The sequence below is a fragment of the Atta cephalotes genome (genome assembly GCF_000143395.1).
Source record: "Atta cephalotes unplaced genomic scaffold scaffold00071, whole genome shotgun sequence".
In the NCBI taxonomy this organism is placed as follows: Eukaryota; Metazoa; Arthropoda; class Insecta; order Hymenoptera; family Formicidae; genus Atta; species Atta cephalotes.
Genome location: NW_012130135.1, coordinates 1,071,716 through 1,082,584, shown reverse-complemented (window position 1 = coordinate 1,082,584; position 10,869 = coordinate 1,071,716). Strand labels below are relative to the sequence as shown.

The following is a 10,869-nucleotide window of genomic DNA, read 5'->3' as shown; positions in this document are numbered from 1 at the left end:
AATTAAAATAATATACTATATATATATATATATATATATATATATATATATATATCCTAACCCAATTATTTCATAAAATATCGTAAATGACGATTAAATTTTGTTATCTTGATTATTTCCGGAGTAAAGTTTGCACGGAACTTAAAATGACTTAATACTTTTTTCCGCAACATATTAAATTTCACTATTCTGCTTTATTCTATTGCGTTTACTCACGAGAAAGCTGCTGCACAACAGTACAGATGTAATCGAACATCTAACGAAAAACCTTGACGAACGACAATGATAAACGATCCCTTAATCGTGTTTCAACTAACCAACTCGATGGGATCGTATAACTTAGTACTAACAAGCTTTGCATATGCACGCTAAGCGTGCTCACAATCATACGTTTCTGTTGTGTTACGCGAATTTTGTTGTATGATATGCACACATTGCGTGAATTTTAAATCTCGTTGGGAGTTTAAGTATCGATCGATAAGAGAGAATAACTCTCGCGTAACACTCGGATTATAATGCCTCGTAGAGAGAGACGTTAAATAGAGACGCAAGTTAATGTGTGATGTTACTTACTAGAATCTCTTACTTATTAAACTCTGAATCCCGTTCTGAATTACGTAAAATCGGCTCAGGCACAGCTTTAAACAAGTTCCTGCCAATTTTGAATCAAGCAGTACATCCTGATAATCCTGAGGAACCGTATTTCTCAGTAAACGAATCGCGTTTAATAATTAATTCCGACGGTTATCGACCAGAATCCTCCGTCCCGAAGAAACAGCAGTTTCGCATTCGAGGGAGCCATCGAACCACGGGGGAAAATTACGCCCTTTCCCTTCTCGCTTTGGCTTTCCTTACGTTCCTTTCATGGTAGCAACGACTGAAAATGAAGGCGCCGCGAAGGAAATTTCGCGTGCGGGAAAGTGTCTACCGCCGCTGGAATATTTAAATAGTAAGGGCTGCTAGCTACGTCGTAAGTGGCACTCTCGACTTTCCTAACCGTCTTTTACGCTTTCCGGTAGAAACACAACGTCGTAGTGGCGACGCGATCGACGTTAAACCCGTTTCACCTCGATACTTCTTTGCCCCGTTGCGTGCGAGAATTTCCATTTTGTGTAAAAAGTAGTCTTCCACATAACATAGCAGTGAAATAGGTTGCTTTATCGTATTTCTCGAAATATCGCTAAACGCAGCGTGTATTCCATTTATGTTCTTTATACCAAATGCCCAAGATTTACGGCGCGTGCGATCGTATTTTGTCTACGTCTGAGACATTATTTTTTAGCGTTAATTGCGAAACATTATGATAACATTAGCTACATTCAGCAGAGAAAGCAGCTTTGTAACTGAACTTTGTAAAGTTCTTTAATATGATTGGTTTATAGATTTAAATCCATAAGAAACTAAAAGCAAGAATCAAAGTATTGAAGAATTACACAATAGTTGCAAAACTGCTTTCTCTGCTAAACGCAGCCATTATTGTAATCAATTCTTCTCATTGTTGTTTCCCATTTATGTTACAGGTGCGGGCTCGTATCAAGCCGACGAGTGGCCAGTGTCGTGTCGAGTGACGTCGAGTGACGGCATTTAAGTGTGACTCCAATCAGTCTTTTGCCTCCTTTACACCGTGTGCGAGAGATGAACGAATGACTGGACCGCGGTGATCCGTGATACGCGATGAGGCCGAAATCTTGCTCGCTGTTCCTGTTATTTTGCGTGCTCCTGCCCGGAGTGGTTCGTCCTTTCACATCCGGCGAAGGTAAATAAAAACTTGAAGCCGAGAGTAAAAAGCTCCGTCGCCGCTACGTCGTAAAGCTTCGGGCGGCAAGACGGTGTCGAGACGAGAGAGTCGAGGAAGAGAGGATCTCGTAGAAGATCGTTAAGTTCGCCATTTAACTCGTGCCGAGCCTATAATGACCTCTCATCCCTCGTGAATTCGAAGAGCCGCGCGCGGCCTGAGTACTCTCAGTTCTCACTCGAGGTACTCGCGCCAAATGCGACGTCCACTTATTTACGCAAGTTCTTCTACGGGCATCCGTTTACACGAGAGACATTACTGTTATGTTGTAAATTACGTTATATCGTTACGTCGTTGATGAAATCGCTGATCGCATTAATTTGTCCGAGGTTTTCACTTGCTCTTAGAGCATCATCGACACATTTTACGTATATTTCTTCTTTTCGTGATCGATACGCGAAGCAATGGACAACGAATGCATTTTGCGCGTGCCGTATTTTTAATAAAATTCGCGACAGAGATTCGCAAACAAGCCTCAGTAAATAACATACTTACTTAATGAGATGACGGCGTGACGAGCTACTTGAAAATATCATCCGACAACGCTCTGGATCGCAATATTCAGAACGAGACGTAATACAACATGACTCGGATATTTCACTAACGATCGCGGGTGGAAAACAGAGGCATGCATTTTACGAGGTAGAGGCACGGAAGGAAGATCGAGTATTGTAACTAAAAGTATATACGAGCGATCGTTACGGATATGCAAGAGAGATATCCGCTGCGAGAAAGAGACCGAGAGACTGCTAATTATACGGCGAGGCAGCCTGACTGATTAGTCGTCGGTATAACCGACCGGTTACATTACACCAGCCCGTTTTCGATGATGGATTACGTTCCCCCGAAGCTACTTTTAAGCGACCTCCTGGTCTACATGGAAATCTCTTCGTTCTTTCTTCAATCTTCTCCTTCCTCGGGGGGACACCGCGGCTAACTAATTAGTGCCCCCGACATATCATCATCATCGTTCACGTTAACGACGAATTGTATCTATCGCGACACGGATACGGTGCGTTCTATATGCGTGTGTTAACGTAAAAAGAATGCGCGACAATCAATCTCTGTTAACTCGGGACAAAAGTATCACCCGCAACGTCGCCCTAAAACAAACACGATTCAGTAATCCATCTTCCGTATTCTTCCGTCGACACATCTTTTTCACGCATTGTCCAAATTCCGTTCCCGCAAAGCAATCACGACATCGCTTATCTTCGGGAGCGTTTGTTAGTTCGTGTACCGTGTAACCGTTTTCTCGGTAATCGGACGGTCTCATAAAACGGATGTGTATGATTTAACGCTAGGGCGAAACGAGGATACAATTATGATCTGTTAACCATCTTCTCCTTGAAGATCTAACTATATAATCTTGGCGTACACGCATACACATGACCTCTGTCCTTATTATCCCGTATGAAACATACATTGCCCACGCGCACACATCGACGGGAACAAACGGTGCCGGTGCTTGAAAACATTCGTTTTCCATTCCCCTAGGTACGTGTTGTAGGTACAATAGAAATCGCAACATAGCGCGAGTGTACGAACGCATACACAACATACACACCGTCTTCTTCCTTTACTCATTTTTCTTGTAGTGTGTGCACGGGGCAGATAAATAATTCCTATTCTGACGCGCATCGTCGTGATGGAAGCTACGGCGAACGGCATCTCGCCGTATTCTTCGCACGGTCACCGATGCAAGAAATCATATCTCATGTGCGTCAGTACACGTGCTCGTAAAGTGTGCTTTCCATTTCTCACGCATGTCCCTCAGATAAGTAACAATTATCTTCAACAAGCACGTCGCGTTTTCACGAGACAATGCGGATATAGTAATGCGGTTAAAATCGCTACATGTTCCTTGCGTGAAAGCTAACGTATATATTTATCCGTTGCACCAAAGGCTTTATTGCAGGTTACGTTACTTAAATAAGATATAACGAAGCCCTATTGGTCTGAAATGCGCGGCGTAATGACACAGGCGCGACTGCACCTTTCAAGCATATGAAAAAGATTGCAATCTATTCACCAAGTCATCGCGTGTAACTCCGAGATAATTGTCGCTCTCATTATTATCATCGTTACGCGGGAAACAAGCTATAATGGCGATATACTTAGTCGCGTCAGCCGACTGATAAATAACAATTACGGCCTCTGACCTCGTAATAATTCTAGGGAGAGTTATATGGCGCTCGTGGCGCCTATCACGAATGCACTATTCCACGGTGGTCTGTCATACTCTATACATATAGCTCTACCTTAACTTAAGAATCATCGTCGTCGACGTCATCATATACCGTCGTCATGCCGTCATCATGTCGTCGTTGTCGTCGGGCAGAAAGTGGCGAACAAACGGCGCCTATCCGCTCACTCACAAGTCACATCATAAGCCGCGCACGCGGGGCCATTGAGCCATTCTCCTATATACGTATGGAATTTGCCGGGTGAGAGCGCGACGTAGACGTATTATATGCAATACATGCACGCACGCACGCACGCACGCACGCACGCACGCACACTCGCGCGTCCATGTGAATAATTACCCTGACGATTTATCGCGACGTGATATCGCGTCATAATTTCGCTGTCTTGACTGGTCTGGCGCTGCCGCCGCGCGGCGAGAAAAATATTAGCCGCGTTAATAATTAACGGTGCGCCTGCGGAGAGGAGGTCCCGCTTCAGCGACTCCGCGTTCTCACGTTTTGGTCGCCGTCGAACGCGGTAGCTCACAGACCGCGCACACCGTTGCACACCGCGTTGCGCCGACGACGAGTTTCCACTGCTTTCGCGGCGTCAATTTTTCAACCGCGCTCGTTATCTCGTAACTGACACTGCCCGAATTTCACGTCGAGAAGGTATTCGGCTAGCGAGAGTTTTTACGACGCGTTTCACTGGACAGATACATACCTCCATCTCGCGCGCGCAAATCCTGCTGCAAGCCCGGCAACTTCGGCTTTCGCCTGTGCGAAGCTCTCCGCGCATCCGTTCTCCGTGCGCGAGTATTAAATTTATGAAACCGATAGCGTCGCGCGTGCCTCGGCCGAAAATTTATGTTCCGCGACGCGGGATTATGCGGAGAAATTGATCGTTAATTCGTGCGCGCTCAGAGTTGCTTCGTGATTTATATCGAAGCTTAATAAGTACGATGCGCATGAGTATGAGAGGAAACTTGCGCGGCTGCGAAGAGAATGCAACAGCAGAATTGATTTTGTGATCGACGTTTTTACGATCTCCCCTCCAACAAGGGGATAACTTTGGCGAATTTCGCCATTGTGATGGGTCAAGATATATCTTCAAAAAGAAGATTGTCCTATCGCGCGCGCTTCGAAATGAGCTTCCTTAATCGCACGGTACAGTCAATTACACGAACCGTGACGAATCGGTGTACCAGCAATAGTAACGGAGACGGCGTTTCTAATCATACCTCACGAGATGATCACGCTATAAATCGCCGGGCGTTATATCATCGCTTTCACGATCAGATTCGTTATCCACGATCACAGCGCGGCGCTTACACGTCGCGTCGGGAGAAGATAATAGAAGCCCGCGCGCGGGCGCGCGAATGCATCGCGGATGCTGGAAAGGATCCCGCTACTCACGCCGACCGGCCGCAACCGGCAACCATCATCCTCCCTGCTTCGATAAGTATCATAAGTAAATCGCGATTACCGTTCGCGATATAACCCGGTGCAGCGATCGCAGGAACGTAGGCTCTGGACACCGCAATGTGCGGTGGGAGCCGAGATCTGCTCTCGCGAAATCGCCACGGGCAAAAATGCAAAAGCCGCGCGCGCTCGCTCGGTCGTGCAATTACCCGGTTGGTTCCACCAGACTGTCTCGCTGGACTCGGAAAGAGCGTTTCTTACGATGAGATAGGAAAGAGAGAAGGAGATAGAAGGAAAAAAAAGATTGGCAATCGAGAATGAAAATGAGGACGCGGAAAGAGGGAGAGTCTTTTTAATATCTCGTAGTCTCTCATCGGTATCCGGCCGGCCAAGGAGTCGCGCGTTCCTCTCCGCTGCGACGAAAGGTCAGGTCAGCTTTAATTATCGTAAATCAAACGAGCGGGCCGCCGCGCCACGTCGGCCAAGGAGTTGCGCAAGCATAATTATTGTTGAAATCGGGGAGAATATCAACGAATAGAGGGGACTGGAGCGATACCTCGCGAATATGCGAGGGAACGGCGATCGTGAAATATCGGCCGATCGATCGGTTTATGTTCTTCGAAGTCGTGATCTTGCACGATGAAATTCTGGTTCTTTTTACGAAATTATAGCGCACGGCTTTTGATTATCCTCAATTAATTACAAAGTTATAAATGATAACTGTGAAATACAAGAATTTCGAAATTTATCTTAATTTTGGTTTAATATCCACAATTTCTGTCTTTATTTAAGCGAAATGATAAAATGTTAAAATAGCTTTTCATGTTTAATGAGCTCGCGTGATATTATTACAGCTATAGTTCGCACTATATAAAATCCCTGGAGATATCAGATCCAATTTATGAAACTCATCTTACCTCGGCCCTTTTGTGCTTCATCGCGCTTTTATTTCGAACAAAACGGAACGGATCGCTTCGATACAATTTCGTTGCGGAATTGTAGATCGTTACGGGGCGCGCATTTGATATATCGTATCGAGACTTTAGCGATGAATCCGATAATGTTACGCCGTGTACGAATTTTCATTTAGTTTTAATGGTCTGGAATTACAAAAGGCTATATGTGAGAGAGTATCAAGGAAGTGTATCGGCATGACGCATGCGATTCGACCTCTCACTGTTATCAATATACCCTCCAAGAAGTCGCCGCAGGGGGTAACACGCGAACAGTCGTATCTGATTCTGTTATTCGCTTAATTACGCGCCTTAACGTAGCGGTGCCGCAATCGAGTCGTGTAATACGCATCATCACCCTCCATTTTCCACTCTTTGCGTCACTCTCGCCCTCGCTGCTCATGCATTTTCGAGCTCTTTAATTCATTTAGTCGCCGTCGACGCACACGCTGCCGTACGTGCGTTACGCTTCAGGCTATATTCGATTATTCTCTCGCAAAAATTGTAAATCCCCGGCCTTGCTACATTTCGTGAACTTTTTACGAAAAATTTAAAAAAGAATTCAGGTGAATTAAATTGAGGGAAAATCGATCAACTGACATCACCACATATATAAAGTTCAAGCTTGAAATAAGGCTGTGCACCCGTTCTACAAAATCTTATCAGTAACATGTGCTACTTTCACATACGTGCAAAATAATACGCAATCTCTTGCACTAACCAGGATTAAGATGTATCGACTAATTCGGATCAGTGGATATTTTAATCTGTCCCATACAATGTCATCTCGTCGCCGATCTCATCGTCATGCCAGAGCAAAGTATCAGAATCACGATCTCCATCAACTTTTCTTTTTTAGCGATCTCCATCTACGTTGGACTATATCCCACGCACGCACGCGGTCTCGTGCGATATCGATCGATAAAAGAATGGTATCGACCTACTCGTCATCGTGTCTCTCGTTAGTCTGAATGACGGTTCAACAAAGTCTCGACGAGCGTGGAACTTGACTCACATTATTTAGACCCGGAGGTCGTGATCTGTGAACGGTCTAGAATACAATGGTGACCCGACCTGGCTAGGCGCCGGGCCTCTATTGTGATGTGACGATATAGCACATCCGCAACATTTTCGAACCGGAAACGGGCTCTCCGACTGTCGACGATAGAACGATCGTGAAAAAACATTAATTCAATACGAGTTTTGGATCTTATTGTCAGCTCGTACTCTCTCGAAATCCATTCAAAATATTTGCTTTATACCTGGGCCGTTATACTGTAACGTAGAAACGCGACTTCGGGCTAATCCGATTTTAGACACCGAAGAGACATCTCGTCTCTTCGCACCTTTCGCATGGGAAGAAGGGTAAGACATTTTATTCAATAGGATTTTATTGAAAGAGCTTCAAACGTTACACTCGCGTGCCGATACGAATTTCGCTGTTCGTTTATTCCGTTTATTCGTATCATTCGACAGTTCCGCGCGCGCACGAAAATTAGGGAAGGTACAAGCCGTTGGGTCAATGTTGCCACGAAACGACTATGGCAGCGATGGTAGATGTTCGGTGTGTTCACTGGCTAAAATAACAAGGCACGTGACGTGAGAAACAAGGAACCCCTTGTATCTTCCTTAATCCGTCTCTCTTCGTTTCGTATGCCGCATCTCGTTGCGCTTGTCCGTATACACTCCGCGTATATCTGCCGTTTCTCGCGTTCGCCCCTATATGAACGTGGCGTCGACCGAGCAAGGACCTCTCGACGAGCAAGGTACTCTCTCGGTGCTGCTGTTGCAGGTACCTTTTGTTAATTAAGAGGCGTCATGTGTGGTCTCTCACCCCTCACCCCGGTGAACGGACGCACCGTGAAACCGTACATGAATGCACAGTGGCTCGTGTCTCTGTCTCGTCCCGGCGCGATACGTGGCCAACCCAGGCCAACCCGCATAGTAGTCACGTGGGGTTCGAGAAGCGAATACACATCGCGTATGTATGTACGTACGTACGTACATACTACGTAGTCTGCCTGCCTGCTAGGCGTATCTAACGGAGACACGACTAACTAGCTCGTCTACCGTGGCTAACGAGGGAGGGGGCCTCATGCTGGCTGGCGCCGCGCCGCGCCGCGACCAGGTGATTCGGCGACGATATGAGACCGGATACATCGTTTCCATCCGGGTCCTATCGCCCATTCGATCGCGCCGAATTATCGGAAACCGATGACAATTCTCCGATCGACGGACCGATGCGACAGGCGACTGCCGCGCGCGTGTCGCGTGACGTCTCTCGATTAGACTTCTCGCCCCAACTGTCGCACACGAATTTTTTTTTTCAATATCATCATTATTAATCGATGGATCGAGGTAAACGTGGCTTTCGGATTGCGGAACCAATTCGAAATATGTATGTACGCGTCATAATCCGGCGAGCCGCGTACGTTGCTATACGTTGCCCGACAATACGCGCGTGTAAAATGAATAATGATCGTGACGCTTTCTGCTCTCGAAGTCATCGAATATTCATTGTGCCCAAGATTCCACGCGGCCGCTCGGAATAATTATTTAGAACCGATGGTGGAACTTTTTTCCGCCACTGACTCGGCATTACGGTGTCGCGTGACCTGGCTCAATTAAGTCGTTCGTTTCGTGCTTGTATTCTCTCTCCGCGTTCTTGTTTTCGGCGTTTAAAGACCTCGGCCAGGTAAACTGGCAAGCCGCTTCAACGCTAAAAGAACTAACCGTGTCACTGGAAACAGTCATCAAAAATACACGCGAATTGACTGAGTAACGACAATGCACGTCGTATAAGTCATATTCGATTCGGTGCCGAAAGAGACAGAGATCGAATCGCTCAGCGCGTTCCTATATCCGATGATCCGATCTGTTTGAATTATCGGGAACCAATGAAAATCCCATTCCAACCCTTTCCACTTCCGCGCATCGCGTGACGTCGCTCGATTAAATCCACGTCTTGTTATCGCGTGCACTCTTTTCCTTTGTACGTATCCAATGTGGTGGAAAGGCCGCTATCGGAACGCCGCTAGTCGTACAAATAGATCATGGCTACAAATTATACAGCGTCCGACCAATTCACAAGACGAGCGGCCATAAACGCGCTTGAGGCAACTGCAATTAGGAGAGAGAAACCCGGAATATATAGAACCGACAATTCCAATTGGGGTCTGATAGTTATTCCATCGCGCCGGTATTAAATGCCGATCCTTTGGCTTGTATGTTTGGAGGTTACGTAATAAACAAGATGTATGTTAGGCAATATAAGACGATTCGCGTGATACTTTCATTTCGCCCTACATGCGATATCGTGCTGTACAATAAAATCCCGGACGAATGTATACGCATGTTCGAAACGGTTAACGAACTGGCCGCATGCGCCCAAACGGCTAACGAGAATTCATATGGATGAATTCGCCATCAGGAGAAACCAGGTAGAATGATTTCGATGGGTCCTATCGGCCATTCGATCTGCTCGAATTATCGGAAACCGATGAAAATCCTATTTTACTTGCGTCTCGTACAAGTGCGTCGCGCGTTACCGAATTCCAGCTCTGACTCCGGCGTCGCCGGCGTCGCCGCCGCTGCCGTTGCGTTTCTATTCATCCCTTGGCAATTGCCAGTTTCATTGTAACATCGGCGTAACTCCCTTCAAGAATAGCGTCATATATTTTTTAATATTTTTTATTTGATTTTTTTTACTCGACGATATTTATTTCGACATGTACGTGCGATGGATTCAATAATCGTTGAAATGAACCAAATATTATTGTCAAAATTCGGAGAAAGAAATTATCAATTTGTCCATCACTAATTTATAGATAAATAAATAGATTTAATTAGGGGTGCGGTTCATTTAGCTTCGAAACAATTTGATTGAGCAATAAGGAGAAAGAATTTTTAATTGACCAATCAAGAAGAATGCTTCAAAGCATTCTTCTCTGTGGAGCCTTAGCGATGCATTATTGGTAACTGCTTTCTTCGAGTTTTGACGATAACATGTATTACTTTATTCATAAATGCTATTCTCATATATTTTATCGTACCGAAGCGATCGATCGTAAGATGAATATGCGCATCGGCATTGATCCCGTAATCGTACGCGTTTATTTCATATCGATACTGTATTGCCGTTGCAATCCGATGTCTGCAATATGCGAATGCATTAGCAATGTTAACGCACTGCATGATTTCTTCATCTCTGTATTTATGTCGCGGCAGCAGTACGTTCGATATCGGACTTCACATTGACAAATTGAGCATCGTATAAAAAAATGAAATGCAGACGAAGTTTATTACTGTGGCATATTTTTTTTAAACTTCTCCATATAAAAAAAACTGAGAGAGAGAGAGAGAGAGAGAGAGAGAGAGAGAGAGAGAGAGAGAGAGAGAGAGAGAGAGAGAGAGAGTAGAGTAGACGAGTAGTAGTACGTACGTACCGTACGTACGTACGTACGTACGACGGTACGTACGTACGTACGTACGTACGTACGTACGTAACGTAACG

The 10,869-nt window shown here is 45.4% G+C and overlaps 1 protein-coding gene across 1 annotated transcript in view; it reads left to right on the top strand.

The window, feature by feature from the left end:
* Positions 1 to 1,674: 1,674 nt before the first annotated feature.
* The window catches only part of LOC105624050 (netrin receptor UNC5C-like), a 22,535-nt gene continuing 13,340 nt past the window's right edge, over positions 1,675 to 10,869 (top strand). Inside the window, exon 1 of the mRNA XM_012205414.1 lies at positions 1,675 to 1,756. Within this exon, the coding sequence (XP_012060804.1) occupies positions 1,675 to 1,756 (82 nt within the window). The remainder of the gene's footprint in view (positions 1,757 to 10,869) is intronic.